We start from the raw sequence: 17,325 nt of genomic DNA, 5'->3' as shown, positions 1-17,325 counted from the left end.
GAGGCTTCGTTGGTTTATTAGGCCTTAGAACTGTGATCTTCCTAGAGAAGCTAGTGGAATGAGTAAGGCAGTAGTAAGTATCCTGCAGTTATAATATGTTTCATGGCATATTCATGCATTTTTGGCGCCGCATTAATATGCCGCGGCAAACAGGCTGCTCATCACTGAACTGGAGAGTCGAATAATATATGAGAGTAGGAATATGCTTTCAAGATTGCAATAATGAGACGAGAATCTTGCTAAACAAAGAGGTCGTGAAAGCGTAACTAGATTTGAGAAAGTAGGACATTTCCTCCGGTGCGCCCTGACTTTTCTTTTGGGATAGAAATAAGAAAGAACATCTTTGGTGACAAAATTAGTCAATTTTGTCATTTGCCAAATTAAAGATCGTTCACTTATACCGTAAGGCATGGAATCGAGATTTTGTTACGCAGGGTGGAGGGGATGCGCCAAGAATTGTTACTTAACTAGTGTATCGGGTAGAAACCCAATGCGGATATATTCACACCGTCCAATAAAAAGTCTCGCGGGTAGGCCAAGCTTCGCTTGGCAAATGTTTGAGGAATCAGGCTCCAGCGGGTAGGCCAAGCTTCGCTTGGCAAATGTTTGAGGGATCAGACTCCAGCGGGTAGGCCAAGCTTCGCTTGGCAAATGTTTGAGGAATCAGGCTGCAGCGGGTAGGCCAAGCTTCGCTTGGCAAATGTTTGAGGGATCAGGCTTCAGCGGGTAGGCCAAGCTTCGCTTGGCGAATGTTTGAGGAATCAGGCTGCAGCGGGTAGGCCAAGCTTCGCTTGGCGAATGTTTGAGGGTTCAGGCTCCAGCGGGTAGGCCAAGCTTCGCTTGGCAAATGTTTGAAGAATCAGGCTCCAGCGGATAGGCCAAGCTTCGCTTGGCAAATGTTTGAGGAATCAAGCTCCAGCGGGTAGGCCAAGCTACGCTTGGCAAATGTTTGAGGAATCAGGCTCCAGCGGGTAGGCCAAGCTTCGCTTGGCAAATGTTTGAGGGATCAGGCTCCGGCGGGTAGGCCAAGCTTCGCTTGGCAAATGTTTGAGGAATCAGGCTCCAGCGGGTAGGCCAAGCTTCGCTTGGCAAATTTTTGAGGGATTAAGGTCCAGCGAGCAGGCTATAAATATTTTTCGTAGTTTTCATGCAATGTTAAAAGTTTCAAAAAATCATAGAAAACATTGATTTTGAAATTTTGTATGAAAACGAAAGTTTTTTGCTTTTTTAGAAGCAACGGCTGTTCCTGCCATGCCCAAAATCTAATCAGCTCTTCTATAGAGCAGCACGGATCGTTTGCAAAAAACTAGAAGTCTCTACGATGTCTCGTTATTGAGATTTCTTGCTGATTAACTTGTTTGCTTGTTTGCTTGTTTGCTTGTTTGCTTGTTTGCTTGCTTACAGAAAGCGAATTTTTCGATTTTCTCAGCAATGCCTTAACCAATTTCAAATCTGTTTTTTGATTATGGTGAGGAATTCCAGGCACAAACTTTTTGCAATAGAACAAAACTTGCCATTGTGCTTAGTTTTGCTGAAAAATCCAAAAAACTGATTTTTCAATCTGAACAAATTCAATACATTCACACGTGAAAACGGTGTGAATATAATAAATAAACGGTCCCTAAGTTTCCTGTCCTAAAGCAAACAAAATGGAAGAATTGAAAAATTGAACCAAAAGCCCTCGCTACGCCATTGCCAACCTTAACCAAGAAATTCTTAACCAATTCCAAATTACCCATTTAAATCCTTCATACTATATTTTGCCAATTCTTTACAGTATCCAATTCACTTCGTATCTCCATCAACAAAAAAAAATCATTTTTTTTCTGCATCACTTCAGCTGCGCCTTATTTCAAGGTCTTTGACTAAAGGCTATGGATAATATTATTGTCCATAACATAACAGAAAACTAATTATTATTTTCGATAGATATTTTTTATGTACCGAGTCAATATCTATATATATTTTGAAGTTCATAGTGTTAAATGGCTAAATGTAATTAAGGCACTCCACATCAAGCTTTATTTTGGCATCAAAATTATGATTTTTTTTGAGAGAATTTAATTGTTGTGGTTTAATATAGGAAAGGTCAGACTTGTGTTGATTGATCTGTGCAGTTCTTCTTATTAATATGTGTATGACTCACTAACAGCCGGTATTAATAGCATATGAAGTTTAAAATTGACATTTTGATAAATTTGTCGCATGCCTTATAAAAACAGGTAATGTGGACATTTTAAAGAGAACAGCACAGAGAGTATTTATGCCTATAAACAGAAAATGAGAGCAAGTCATGATCATCAATACGAAAAGTACTGACCTTGGACAACAGATGAGTTTTATTATTGATGTCTGTTCCTCATCATATTCACTGAGATATATGACAAGATCATCAAATTAAATTTTGTTATTGATTATCTCTGATAAGACAAAACACATGTCAAACGACATTGTCTAACGTCATTTCAATATCAAATATTTTTCAGTTTTAAACAACAGCTGAATATGCATGCATTTGAGGTTTGGAATGTGAATTGATTGTGAATTTAATCGCAAAAGATCGACTAATTGAGGTTAGGAAATTTAAAGAATCGCAAATAATTTGAGCCATTTTAGTCAGTAGCAGAAGCTTATTCAGGGACGTAGCCAGAAGGGGGGTCAGGCTGGTAGCCGGGAGAAGGCCATTGAAGGCAAGGCTGGTAGCCTAGAGAGGGGCCATTCAGGTCAAGGCTGGTAGCCAGGAGGGGGCCATTGGGGGCCAGGCTGGTAGCCAGGAGGAGAGCCATTGGGGGCCAGGCTGGTAGCCAGAAGGAGCCATTGGGGGCAAGATAGAAAGCCAGGAGGGGCCATTGAGGGACAAAACTGGCTAAGCTCCTGAGCTTATTCAATTCACTTCATTGAAGCCCTACAATACACAATGGTCCAAAATGATCTAATCATCTTCAACAGATAATTGCAAAATTTTTAAATTCCCTTCAAATCCCACACATATAGCATACGCACACGCAATAACCTACGTGGTCAAATCCTTCAGAACAATACATTTCCACCCATTCATTTACCATTGAATATTCGTACCAATTGTGTCAATATACTTGATTAAAAATTTGAATTCAGAAAACTTTATAAGTGAAATTTATAAATTATTATAGATAGTAACACATCTCCGTTCTCAGTGATAAGTATGGTTAAATTTTGCATAAGCATTGTAGCTATTGCCACGTTATTCAGCGTGGCATCAGGTTTAGAGAATTATACAACTGTGCTGTCTCGTGTATACTTTCAGGTTCATCCACAAGGGTAAGATTTAAGATTTATTGCTGAAATCAGAACCTAAAAAAATCAATTCCAGTGCCAAACCATTCAACCTAACCTCAAACATAACAATTGCGCGTCAATTCTGTCCAACTACAGCTCCAATCTCATGGGTTGTTCATGGATGGACAGAAGGATTTTATAAAACCAAATGGGTGCCATTGGTAGTCAACAGCACACTCCAATATGCTGGCGGATGTGTCATCTTCATGGATTACTCATACTTTGCTGCCTTGGCTTATGGTGATCTTGTTGCTAGATATTATCTCCTACGTGACGTCTTAATCAACACAATGAAACTTTTCGAAAATTATGACAAGATGCATGCCTTTGGATTCAGTTTTGGTGCTCGACTTGCAATTGGTGCTGGAAATAATATCACAAATTTATTCAATGGAGTTCCTAAAATCGCTAGAATGGATCTTTGTGAACCAGCTGGACCTAACTTTGCATCTACAGATAAAACGTTCGCACCAGCACAAAAAGCAGCCCAGCTTGTTCAAATTATTAATACTAATAGTTTTGGATATGGAACGGGAATTTATGATGGACATATTAACTTTAAGATGGGTCATTGTGGATTGTGGCAGGATGGTCAAGGATCTCCACCTATGGTAAGATTAAGTGTAGAGGGATTTTATGGGGTTAGGGATTATATGCTTTAGATGATTTATTGGGTATTGGATGTGCACAGATGAGTCTGGTGTCGACATGCAGGAGTATAGCTAGAAAATTTGGGGGCATGTGAAACCTAGTGTTGTTCAAATGGAGTGCCACGTCACAATAGTGTTTGAACATTGACTTTTTAGAAGATGCCACGCAAGCTGTGAGTAGTTTCGGTCATGGCTTCCTACCAAGGTATGTGTGACGTGGTACAATAAAGTATGAACAGCACTACTATAACCTGATATGGAGCAGAATCTTAAATTTATCCAATTTTATTATCCTTTATTCGCTTTATTTCTTAGGGATCTCATGGAATGTGTCCATATATGTACGCATACTCATTCACAAACAACTACACCTATAATGCACTTTATAAAAACGAATGCAACTATTCATATACTAAGGATCGTCCAATTAATGCCACGTGTCAACAGACTATGATCATGGGTCGACGAAATACGTAAGTACAATTCAATTTCGTCCAAAATTGATGGTCTGTAGCCTTAAATAACCATAAGGCTTGCACAAAAGCAATGCAGCTAATGCAGGCCTGCAATTTTTGACTGAACCACTAATCCTAAAGCTATTACTGATTACTAAAACAATTCCTTAATTTTAGCGTTTTCTGCTACGGAGATGTTGTGATTCCAACAGCCAAATGTGCTCCATACGTCTACAATGGCACAATTAATAACTATCCCAAAGGAAAAACAACTTGTTAATTCAAGTGTTTTAATAAGTTCCTAATATGCAGCTATTAAATTAAGTAATATTTACATCACTCTGCATCTGGATCTTGGACTTTATTGGAATATTGGAACCGTTCACAGCTATTCAAATAATCAGCTCTGTTAATTAATTGAAAATTACTTTATTAATTGCATTTGTTACTTAATATCCCGACCAGACATAGCACATGTTTATATTCATTGAGTGTACTCCTTGATGTAGCCATGCTCAGTGTCTGTTCGGGTATGTTATAACATTTTAAGCAAATATTGATAGTTCATGTAAATGTGTTTCCTTACATTCTTAAGCAAATAAAGTTACGACGATAAATTTTTATGTTCCTGCCTGTTATCTCAGTGTCTCGTCAATTTTTACAGGATAAGGATGATCAAGTCGTTATTTAAAATATTTCTTGTTGCCACGCTAGTAAACTTAGCGTCTAGTCAGTCATCAAGTCAGGATCCGTTTGCCATTTACAATGTGCCTGGACGGATATTCTTTCAGATTCATCCAGAGAAGTAAGTCCACAGCATCTAATGTTCAATTTGACGTAATTCCTAACAATTCAATCTTTTTAGTGGAACTGCATTCAATTTTTCATCCACAACTATGACCAACATCCTTAAAGCATGTCCCAACGACGTCACACTTTCCTTCATTGTACATGGATGGATGGAAGGATTTTATTACACAAAATGGGTTCCACATGTCATGAATGCTACTCGAAAATTCGCTGGTGGATGTGTCATTTTTATGGATTATTCCTGCTTCTCAACATTGGGATATGGCGATCTTGTGTATCGATACTTCCTACTACGTGACGCCTTAGTCAATGTCATGAATCTTTTCGGCAATTACAACCGCATGCATGTGTTCGGATTTAGTTTCGGTGCTAGACTTGCTGCTGGAGCTGGAAATGCAATTGCGGCATTGAACAATGGAATTCCGCAAATATCAAGAATGGACCTTTGTGATCCAGCTGGACCTAGTTTTTTTACTGGTGATTTTGGCTATGCACCAGCACATAAAGCTGCTAAACTTGTTCAAGTAATAAATACGAATAGTTTTGGGTACGGGACAGGAATTTACGATGGACATATCAACTTCAAAATGGGTCATTGTGGAGTATGGCAAGATGGTCGACAGCCAGAACCGTTGGTAAGCCGGAGAACTTTATAAAATAATTATGGATTTTAGATATTTGTTGAATTTTCGGCAGGGATCTCATGGAATGTGTCCATACATGTATGCTTATTCATTTACATACAACTACACCTATAATCCAGTATTTAAGAGCGAATGCAACTACGGATATACAGGAAATCGTCCTATCAATGCCTCGTGTCAACAAGATGTGATCATGGGACGCAGAAATACGTAAGTAATATCTATAGTTTATAGAAAAGTATATGTATTGTGGATGTACAGTTGTTCCTGAAGGTTCTTTTATAAGAATTTTGGCACTTGCGCAAATATTTACGCTTCTCGAGGGTCGTATTAAATACTTCGTACGGCTATTTGCTGTTTTTAAGTATTCAGGGTCACTTGAGTTATCTAAAAACGTACATTTTGTGAAAACTTCGGAAAGAAACCTAACAGGCAAAGAGACCGCTTTTAGGTACCGTAAAGGTCTATCTGTAATATGGAAGCATGCTTGTTGTCTGTTTGGGGAGGTGTTTCCAGGCCATATTGGCTGTCTTTAGTGCAGTGTTGTCCAAATTGTGTACCATAGCTTTATACAGCATGCGATTCAAAAAGCAATCTACATGCCAACGTGACTCTAGTTTCAGTTTAAATGTTGTCAAACTCAACTCAAAGCAAGAATCATGTCTGAAAACACTCCTTTCCATCTCTTTCACGCCATGTGCTTTTCTAGTTCTACTTTTTTAATTGAATCTCTCTAATCTATCACATATTTTAGTGCATTATGCTATGGAGATGTCCTGATACCAACAGCGATTTGCCCACCATGGGTGTACAGCAACAACACTGTCTACAACTATCCTCCAGGAAAAACCACGTGTACTTAAGAGAACAAAAAAGCAATCAAAGAACAAAAATAGTTTTAAAGTAATAGGAACAAATAGAAACAATAAGGAACAAATTAGTATCAATAAAGAACAAAAAGTTTTAATAAAGGATTTTCAATTTTTAGGAAGCTTGATAATGTTTTTTGAATATTCATCTACAAAATATTCACGTATGCATCTCACAAATAACCTTATATGCTTATAAGCAGTTGTTTTTGGTCAGAAATGACGTTTTTCAGATAAAGTACATAGCACTAATTTTCAAAATATTCAAAAAATGCCATAGTATGAGTATCAATAATGAGGATTATTGTGGATGATAAATTTTGGCACTGTGCATCACTTTTGGGTCCATAACCTCAAAAAACATGATTCTTAGGTCAAAAATTGACAGCAATACTGAACCTAATTAAGATGTTTAACAGAGTTAGCAGAACTCCAATGTGGAGGCGCCTCCATTGGAGTCCGGACTCCACAAAGTCCGGACTTTTTGGACTTTCGGAGTCCAGACTGCAAATTCCTGCCAACTCTGATAACTAATAATGGCAATATGAATTTTGACATGACAGAATTGCTCCCCCTAAGTTACTGTATTCTATCTCCGTATAGTTGTAGCTAATTCGTAGCTTTCATCGAATTTCTTGTGTTTTACATCCGAAACTCTCCCGACTAAAGCTCGGTTCCATATATGAAACTTTCTATGATAAGGTATAACTAGGATACATTTATATACCATTCTACTTAATACAAAAGCCTTTTTTTTGGTAAAGTTGTTGTCTCGGCTAGTATTTATCGCATGTTCAATGTATTGAACTCAAAACCATACCCTCTATATATTCTTAATCAAACAAATTTTTGGGTACATAGAATTCATTTATAACTCAACTTTTATCAAAATTTTGTCATTAGTTTCGTTTCGATTGTTGCTGAATTAAGATGCTCAAGTCATTGTTCAAAGTCATACTTGTGGCCACGTTGGCAAATTTGGTGTCGTGTCAAGCATCAAGTCAAGATCCGTATGCCATTTTTAATATTCCTGGACGGATATTCTTCCAGGTTTATCCAGAGAAGTAAGTCCACAGCATTTAATGTTCAATTTATTAGCAATTCCTTAACAATTCAATATTTCCAGTGGAACTGCTTTCAATTTCTCATCCACAACAATGACCAACATTCTTCAAGCATGTCCTGACAATGTTTCACTGTCGTTCATTATTCATGGATGGTCAGAAAGTCTTGCCAATACAAAATGGATTCCGCTTGTCCTGAATGCCACTCAAAAATTCGCTGGTGGATGTGTCATCGTTATGGACTATTCCTACTTTTCAGCTATGGGATATTACGATCTTGTCTATCGATACTTCATTTTACGTGATTCTTTAGTGACTGTCATGAATCTTTTTGGAAATTACAGTCGAATGCATTTGTTTGGATTTAGCTTTGGTGCTAGACTTGCAATTTGTAAAACAATTTACATTGTTTTTTGCTATATTCTAATAATTCAATTGAAATTCAAGGAAAAGTAACGTATTTTTTGAATTCAAATATTAACGGTAGAAATTTATTCAAAAGTTGCTATAAAAATCTAAATTGTATGCTATAAGAAGAAATTAGACAGAGAGTTGAAAGGAAAAAGTGATGAAAAGAAGATTTAAACGTGAAATTAATTAAATAAGTCAGTTTAGTAAAAAATTATTGATAAATAAGAACGAGTAAGTTAAGATTATATTTCAGATTATGAATTAAGAAAATTAATCAAATTGTTAGGATTAAAAGGACCGAAAATATATGGAGACAGAAAAGCATGGAACAGAAATTTAAATAAATTAATTAAACATTACAATTAAATTAGAGACATATATTTATCTCCTTATTGATCTCAAAGTGTTTCTAAATTATTACTAAATTCGACTTTAACATTTTAATCTCGATTCTGAGACAAGTGAAAAAATTAACCTGGAAGTTTGAAGAAAAAAATTAACCTGGAAGTTTGTGTTTTGATTTTTACCAAATTTAATTAATTTTAGTGAAAAAATTATTTAAAACAATTAAATTAAAAATAAATTGCTCTTATTGCAATAAAGAATTGTCAATAGAGCTAATAAAATTGTTATATGCTGAGAAGGATCGTGAATTAAAAAGATTCACCAAAAATTGTGAAAGATAAAGATCCAGTTGTGAACATTTTTTTGAACAAAAAAAAAAAACATTGAGATAAATATATTCTGTGATTGTGAATAAGTGAGGAATTAATACATAATTTTCGTACAAATGAATGTGATTAGAACGCCTGTAAGTAATTCAAATGATGATATAAGTGAAGATGATGAGATCCAGCGTGAAGAAAATCTTCACAGAATTACAAACGAAATGTCAAATATCATAATTACTAGTGAAGATGATGATTTCCATGAATTAGATCAGTCACAAGTTGTTAGATCAACTTCCTTTGTAATTAATTCGCGAAGATCGCTGAATAATAAAACCATTCGTCCACAACCATCAAAATTCAGTAATAATGCTGAATGTTCATCAAAAATTGTTAATCCGCAATCGAATAATCCATTGTTTGTTAGTTCCCCATCCGCTCATGTTAGAATGTGTGATGTATGTAAAAAAGACGCTAAAAGGCATGCGTTTGTGTGTAAAGGATGTAAAAAGATTTGTCATCCAATTTGTTTGAAAGATGAAGAGGAGTCATCCGTTGAATGTGAAACTGAGTCCTTTATATGTAGTGAATGCATGAATGTTTTCAATAATTTAAGCATGAATATAAATGAAACCCCCAAAATCAATAATTCCAGAAATATTCTTTCGAAGTCTTCAAACACAATTCGCAAGAATCTTATGCATAATCCAGAGGAAGAAGAAGAAATTATCTCAACAGCAAAGTACTCGGGAAGAAATGAGATGAGATATACAGCAAATAGTAATAATAATGTCCATAAATCTAATTCTTCTAATTTCCGCATAAATAATGAGCTAGAATCCTATATTGTTAAATTACAATATCACAAGCTACCCACTGTTGTTGATTCCGATTTGTCATGGGCTGTCTTCTATGCCGCTTTCACTCGAACTAAGATATTATTTGATCCAGATGAAAATGTCATAAGAGTACAAGCTGCGATCAAAGATGAGGAAGTGAAAAGAATTGGTGGAAAAGGTCTTTTCAACCCAAAGACTTGTGAAAGATGTATTGAGGATGTAAATAAGCGTTTAAAACACAGTTTCAATTTTTTGAATACTGAAGCAACAGACTTAGAAAGTCACAAAAGAATTAAACCTGAGGAAAAGCAAAAATTAGTTCAATTTATTGACCGAGTAAGAAATTTCTCCACTCTATCTGAAGCATATGGCGACCTTTCATTTTCTACTAACAAAAGATTCCTAGCTAATCTATCTGATGTGTTACCTTTATTTGTTCGTAATAAATGGGAATCTAAACAGGGATATTTAGAAGAAAGTCGCATCATTCCATCCATCAAACATCTCATTGAAATTCTGGAAAAAGAATTACCCAGACTAGAAGCAAGTATTCGAAATGATAAGCTTATAAATTCTGATAAGAAATCAGCAGAAAAAATTGATGAAAAACCTCAAAAAATTCACAGAACTTACTATCACACTAACCAAAATATTAATAATCCTTTGAATGTTGAAAAATATAATAGCGATGAAAATGAATCCAATTTTGCATGTTGGTATCATAAGAAGAACGACCACATTGCAAATAAATGTAAAGAATTGTGGAAACTTGATGGCAGAAAAGTTTCAGAGCTAGCTAAAAAAGCTAGCATATGCACGTTTTGTGGAAATCCACAACATAAATCATGTCCATCAAGGGAATATCTAAAGTGCAGAACTCCTAATTGTAATCATAATCATCACTCTCTTTTTTGTTTCAGAAGAAAAGCCACAACTTATCAAAATTATGAAGTCAAACCTGAAGATGTCAATTTAACAGTGCTGGAGAGTACTTCTAACGAAGATGAAAGAGAAAATTCATCACTAAACCGTAATACAAACACGATTAGTAACAACCAAAATATTGATAGCAATGTGACTGATGTTGTCAGTAATTTAATTAATAATGAGTTCTTCACAAATGTACCGGAATCATTACGAGAGCATCTGTTGAATTATCAAAAATCACAAAGATCGACTTATATGATTGCTAATTACAGCAGTGAATCAAATGGTGAAAGTAATGTCATTAAAAATTATATAGACACAGGAAGTCAAACATCCATAATGGATAAAATTGTAAAGACTTATGTAGATGCATCGACACAGACGTCAAATGAATTCGTTAAAGATCCAAAGAATGAATCTACTAATATTGAGAATAATATTATCACTCATGACATTTTGTATAGCGACAGACAAAATGAATTCGATTCTAACAAATTAATAATTAATGAACTTCCATTTAATTTACTTAACTTAGATGTTAAGAAGAAAATGAATGATAAGTTTATCACACAAGAAGTTCAAAAAGACGAAATTGTCGTTAAGAGCAATTATAAGTCATTAAATCCAAAATTGAGTAAATTTAAGTTGTCTAAAGAAGTCAAGCACAACACACGAAAAGTGAAAAGTAAAAGATCTAGTAGAAAATCTAAATTAAAAATGATTTGTCATACTAAGACAAAAAAATCAAAGCATAAAAATATGCATAAACATGACTCGAAAAGACAAAAAAAGAAAGAGTCGATTAATGTAATGAAAAATACTAATCATGAATTTTCCAAAATTATTTCATTCATTCCAGGCACGAAGATGAAAGTAAAAACATCGGCGAACGACGGTCAATAATTAAAGACGAAACTGGACAGATAATGGAAATGATGATTAGGACGACGATTATGATTTACTAGGCAGAATGATGAGTAACTATACTCAACAATTTAAATTATTAATCCATAATGTTTCACGAGAAACATTAATATCGATTTATGTAATTAAGTCACTCATTGTGAAATGATTCACAATAGATCTGATTAATTACTTAATGAAAATTACGGCATGAGCCAATATGAACATGTGAAGTTTAAAAATAACGGTCACGAGACCAAATTCACGAAGCGAAGTCCTTCATAACATGATGAATTGACGGTTAAAATTCAAAATATATCAAAAAACCGTTCAAGTTCAAAATTTGAATTAAGTACAAAAAAGTTTTGCAATAATGCTCTAAACTTTATTGACAACAATTGTGATCAAAGAAAATTATTTTCAAAAATTTAAATTTAATTAATTATAGTGAAGTAGTGAATTAAAGTGAATAAGATGAGTGAAAAGTAATGCATAATGCTTGATAGAAAGCAACAGAGATATTAGATACAAAGAATTATGTACAGAAATGTAAAAATGCATAATTTTGAGAAAAATTATTTTTTTTATCAAGAAGATAAAATTTAACTAAGCTTCAAAACTAGATATGATTCACTGAACTATTGGAATCAACTCAATAATGTTCAATAACATTAATCAATTTAACATAAAATTTCAGCTACAAAGTTCTGATAAATTCAGACAAAAACATAGAAAAAATATAATAATATTTTACAGAAAAATTAATCCCTTTAATTAATGTATATTTCTAGATGAGACACGTAATATTAATGTCAGTACATGATATATATTGCTTTATAGATGCGGATTACAGAATCTTTAGATGGAAGCAAGAAATTAGATCAGCAACAAAAATTGGAATCTTGTGACAACTGAAGGAAAAGCATCAAGATGTATATAATTGACCGGGATTTATTTAAGATATGCTGAATGCTATGAAGATATGACAACAGCAGAAATCAGATAGTTTATAATATTTTATTATTGTCATAATTGTTACAGTTCATTTAGTTTATGCAATTATTTGAGAAACTGATGTCAATTTTTTTGATAACTGTATCATATTTGCCAACAATATCAGCATAAGTAACATATTTAGACTCAAAATTATAGTTAATTGAGTATCATTAATAGCATCACAGAAGATTAGATTGACTTAGACGTAGAGTAATAGTAATAACTAATCAAATTGTTATTTCATGACAATACTAAATAATGGCAATATACTTATACTTAAACAATTTCTCAATGGAACCATTTTCAAACCATCCATTCCTTTTCCTGTGGTGGATTGTAAAACAATTTACATTGTTTTTTGCTATATTCTAATAATTCAATTGAAATTCAAGGAAAAGTAACGTATTTTTTGAATTCAAATATTAACGGTAGAAATTTATTCAAAAGTTGCTATAAAAATCTAAATTGTATGCTATAAGAAGAAATTAGACAGAGAGTTGAAAGGAAAAAGTGATGAAAAGAAGATTTAAACGTGAAATTAATTAAATAAGTCAGTTTAGTAAAAAATTATTGATAAATAAGAACGAGTAAGTTAAGATTATATTTCAGATTATGAATTAAGAAAATTAATCAAATTGTTAGGATTAAAAGGACCGAAAATATATGGAGACAGAAAAGCATGGAACAGAAATTTAAATAAATTAATTAAACATTACAATTAAATTAGAGACATATATTTATCTCCTTATTGATCTCAAAGTGTTTCTAAATTATTACTAAATTCGACTTTAACACAATTGGAGCTGGAAATGTGATTGCAACATTTAACAATGGAGTTCCACAAATTCCAAGAATGGACCTTTGTGATCCAGCTGGACCTGCTTATTATACATGGGATTTTGGTTTCGCTCCAGCACAAAAAGCTGCCCAGCTTGTTCAAGTAATAAACACGAACAGTTTTGGATATGGAACTGGAATTTATGATGGACATATTAACTTCAAAATGGGTCATTGTGGAATTTGGCAAGATGGTCAAGGACTACCTCCAATGGTAAAATTGTGATTTTGAGCAATTTTCATATTTCTAATAAATTTAATTAATTTTAGGGATCTCATGGCATGTGTCCTTATATGTACTATAATTCATTTACATACAACTACACATATAATCCACTCTATCAAGCTGAATGCAACTACGGATATACAGCAAATCGTCCAATCAATGCTACGTGTCAACAAACTATGATCATGGGACGACGAAATAAGTAAGTACTATTTATAGCTTGTAAGAATGTACAGAAAGGGATTGTACAGTTGTTCCTGAAGGTTATAATGTAAGGAACTTGGGTACACTTGTGTAAATATATACATATGTAAGCTTCACGTGGCTTGTATGAAAGGGTTGTGCGGTTATTGGGAGTTGTAACGCATTTTTGGTTACATGTTAAGGCTGACTACGTGGAAAAGTCGGAAAAATTGTTTTTGGATGCCAACGTGGCTTTTGCGCTTTGTACTAAGCTTTTAGGGCCACGGCATATCTTAGAGGTAAGTTACGACAAGTAGCCGCAAACAGAATATGATCCAAAAGGTACACTACTTACCAACGTGGCTCTAACGCAGTGTTGTTCTAACTGTGTGTCGTGGAATAGCTTGTTGGTAAGCCACAACCGTAACCGAACATAGATTGCGATCCAAAAGGCACACTACTTGCCAACATGACTCTTGCATTGGATTAAATATTGTCAGATCCAACATAAAGCAAGAATCATGTCTAGGAACACTAATTTCCGACTTTTCCACGTCCTATGCCTTTCTGGTTCCATTTTTTAATGAAATCATTTTAATTTATCAAATATTTTAGTGTTACATGCTTTGGAGATGTCCTGATACCAACAGCACTTTGTTCCCCATGGGTCTACAATGGCACTATCAGCAACTATCCTCTAGGAAAATCTTCTTGTGTTTAAATAAAGTTATGACAAATTTTAAATGTTTTCAATAAAAATCTAAATAAGTAAATCCACATCCACAACATCTTTCCCACACTATACATCCATTATATCTCATAACAAGACATCAAGCGATGTAAATCGCTTTTATTTCATGTCATCAAGAATATTAAGAATGAATCATGTTTACAATACACAATCAACATTGATTAATCTTCAATTTAATGAATCACAACTTAGTGAGATGAGCTGTATTCAGCACAATAATAATTGTGTAATCCCATGGATGAATAGAACGACAAAAGGAAGCTGTGAACTAAAAAAACAGAAAATTTTTTCTTTTCAAAAAAACATTCTTTGTTTTGCCATTGAAATAAAAAGAGGTAAAGTGTGTCTGGTTTTTTGTTCAGGTATGGAAATAGTTTTCTGCTCCACGTTTTTCTGTTTCAGCTGAATAAAGTATTAGAAAAAACAACTGTTTTGGGATGGAAATGAATTTATCTAATACATTCTGCGATAAACAGGAAGATATATTCATTGTCAAGGAACCAGATAGCAGCAACCTGGTCGAGGTACTCGATCTTCTGAGTCTTCGTACTTCTTCGGTATTCTTCGGTCTTCTTCGGACTTCTTCGGTCCTCTTCGGTCCTCTTCGTACTTCTTCGGTCTTCTTCGTTCTTCTTCGGTCTTCTTCGGACTTCTTCGGACTTCTTCGATCCTCTTCGGTCTTCTTCGAACTTCTTCGGTCTTCTTCGTACATCTTCGGTCTTCTTCGGACTTCCTCGATCTTCTTCGGTCCACGATCTTTGGTCTTCGGTCTTCGATCGGATATAGCTTAGCATTTTATAACGCTTATTCCACTAAGCCCCAAAAATTCCCCTACTCGTTCCTCACAATACCGTCCAAAAAAGCAACTTTTTGTGAGCATTGAGAAGAATTGAAAATAAAGCAGACAGAGGAAATTGATGACAATTGAAATGGTAAGCTAGAAAGTCAATTGAGGCCTTGAAGACATACATTTTTTTCTTTTCTATCTTATTCCAATTGTCAAAATATTTGGACTGGATTTAAGATATTCATAATGTTGAAATTGATTGAAGTATGTGAGACTTTTGATTGTCAAATTGATTATTTGTTTGTGATTCTTTTCAATAGAATAGGGAATGTATTGTTTTGGATAGGAAATGGCATATTCGAGATAAGATTTTTTTGGTTTAGCAATCTTTGGAGGTTTGAAAATCTTGAAGTTAAGTTTTTGAAATTTCTAAGGACTTCTAAAATTTTTGAAATTGTTGTAACTTTTTTAAAAAATTTAAAATTTGAAAAATTATTATTTGAAAATTTAAAAATTTAAAATTTAAAGAAAATATAAAATTTGAAAAAGCTTAATATTTGAAATGTGAACATTTAAAAATTTAAAAAAACTTTAAAATTTAAAATAATTGAAATTTGAAAATTTTAATAAATTTAAAATTTGAGAAAATTTTAAATTCAAAAATCCTTAAAATTTGAAAAGACTTTAATTTAACAGTTTTAAAAATTTGAAAAATTTAAAATTTGAAAAAATTAAAAATTTGAAAAAGTTTGAAATTTCAAAATTTTTGAAAAATTAAAAGTAATAAATTATTTAAAATATAATAAATTTCACCTGCATATACTCTAAACCTTAACTGATTTACTTTCATCACAGCTGTCTCATAATGTCATTCATGAAGTTTTAAATAAAAAAAATATCAAATGTTAAAAATCTTGATCGATTAGAATGCATGCAGTGAAACATACGAAGTGATACATGTATCAATATAAATTAACATTACATATACTTTACAATATGTAACAGGAAAAAGAAATTGTTTATACTTTATTTTCTTATTTTGATGTCAATTAAGAAAAATGTTAATGTCAATTTAATTGGAAATTTATCGTATGATATACAAATGAAATAGAAATGTTTGAGACAATTTCATTGTAATTAAAAAAATGAGATTTTTAAAATTAGATAAGTTTATTGATGAATTAATAATAATTGTGAAATATAGCTGGTATAAATAACAAATAAGTGACGTTTGAAAGCTGCTATTTGATTTTTATTGGATAAGAGAATGTGTAGTGAGTGGTATCAATGTCAACAGATTTCAATTGCAATTTTGGATAAAGTTGTCAATAATAATAAATTAGCATGGTAGGTGTCAATGCATATAAATTGGCTAGATTGGTTAAAAATGATTGTTTATTTGAAAATGGTGTCGGGAATTTGTTAAAAATGACGAATCTAAGAGAGAATTAGGGCTGCGACGAATTTTCGAGACCGGGACCGAAATCGGAACCGGGAACCGAACCGAGATCGGAACCAGAATCGGAATCGAGATCAGAACCATAATCGGAACCGAGATCAGAACCATAATCGGAACCTAGACTGAAACCGAGACCGTAAACTGAAATTCGAGGACCGAGAACCGAGAACCGAGACTGAGACTAGTCGTTAAGACTCCTAGTCCTGGTGCACCGAAACAAGTGAATTGTCGCTAAAGCTTAGTTCCTCCGTCATATAAAGCTCCTAATTCTCAATTCTCAAAATCCATCATAAGCCACAAATTCCTTAATTACTCGCATTTGACAAAAAATTCATTTCATTTCCGTAAACTCTTAAAAAACTGACCAATTTTTCTTCTTCTTTATTTACCTTAAATATTTGCTAATTCTCTAATTTTTTACATCTCACATGACAGATGTTTCGCTAATTATAACTTAATAATTTTAAAAATCAACAATTTAATGGCAAATGTTAAATATAATGGACATTAATACTAGGAAACAATAAT

General features: G+C 33.5%; 2 protein-coding genes across 2 annotated transcripts; both read left to right on the top strand.

Moving 5' to 3' along the window:
* The first annotated feature begins 3,139 nt into the window (after positions 1 to 3,139).
* On the top strand, positions 3,140 to 5,046 carry LOC139095222 (phospholipase A1 member A-like). The gene is made up of 4 exons (XM_070646505.1): positions 3,140 to 3,300; positions 3,353 to 3,929; positions 4,284 to 4,441; positions 4,601 to 5,046. Exons 1-4 carry the CDS (start codon positions 3,185 to 3,187, stop codon positions 4,701 to 4,703), a joined length of 954 nt encoding a protein of 317 aa, XP_070502606.1. The 5' UTR covers positions 3,140 to 3,184; the 3' UTR covers positions 4,704 to 5,046.
* Positions 5,047 to 13,354: 8,308 nt separating this feature from the next.
* Positions 13,355 to 14,563, top strand: LOC139095226 (uncharacterized). Its single transcript, XM_070646510.1, has 3 exons — positions 13,355 to 13,605; positions 13,662 to 13,819; positions 14,416 to 14,563. Exons 1-3 carry the CDS (start codon positions 13,408 to 13,410, stop codon positions 14,519 to 14,521), a joined length of 462 nt encoding a protein of 153 aa, XP_070502611.1. The 5' UTR covers positions 13,355 to 13,407; the 3' UTR covers positions 14,522 to 14,563.
* Positions 14,564 to 17,325: the final 2,762 nt, after the last annotated feature.

Source organism: Chironomus tepperi, unplaced genomic scaffold, assembly GCF_022539635.2.
Source record: "Chironomus tepperi strain 1889 unplaced genomic scaffold, CSIRO-AGI_Ctep_v1 contig_364, whole genome shotgun sequence".
Taxonomy (NCBI): Eukaryota; Metazoa; Arthropoda; class Insecta; order Diptera; family Chironomidae; genus Chironomus; species Chironomus tepperi.
The sequence above is the reverse complement of the archived record's forward strand: the minus strand, read 5'-3'. Positions and strand labels throughout refer to the sequence as shown.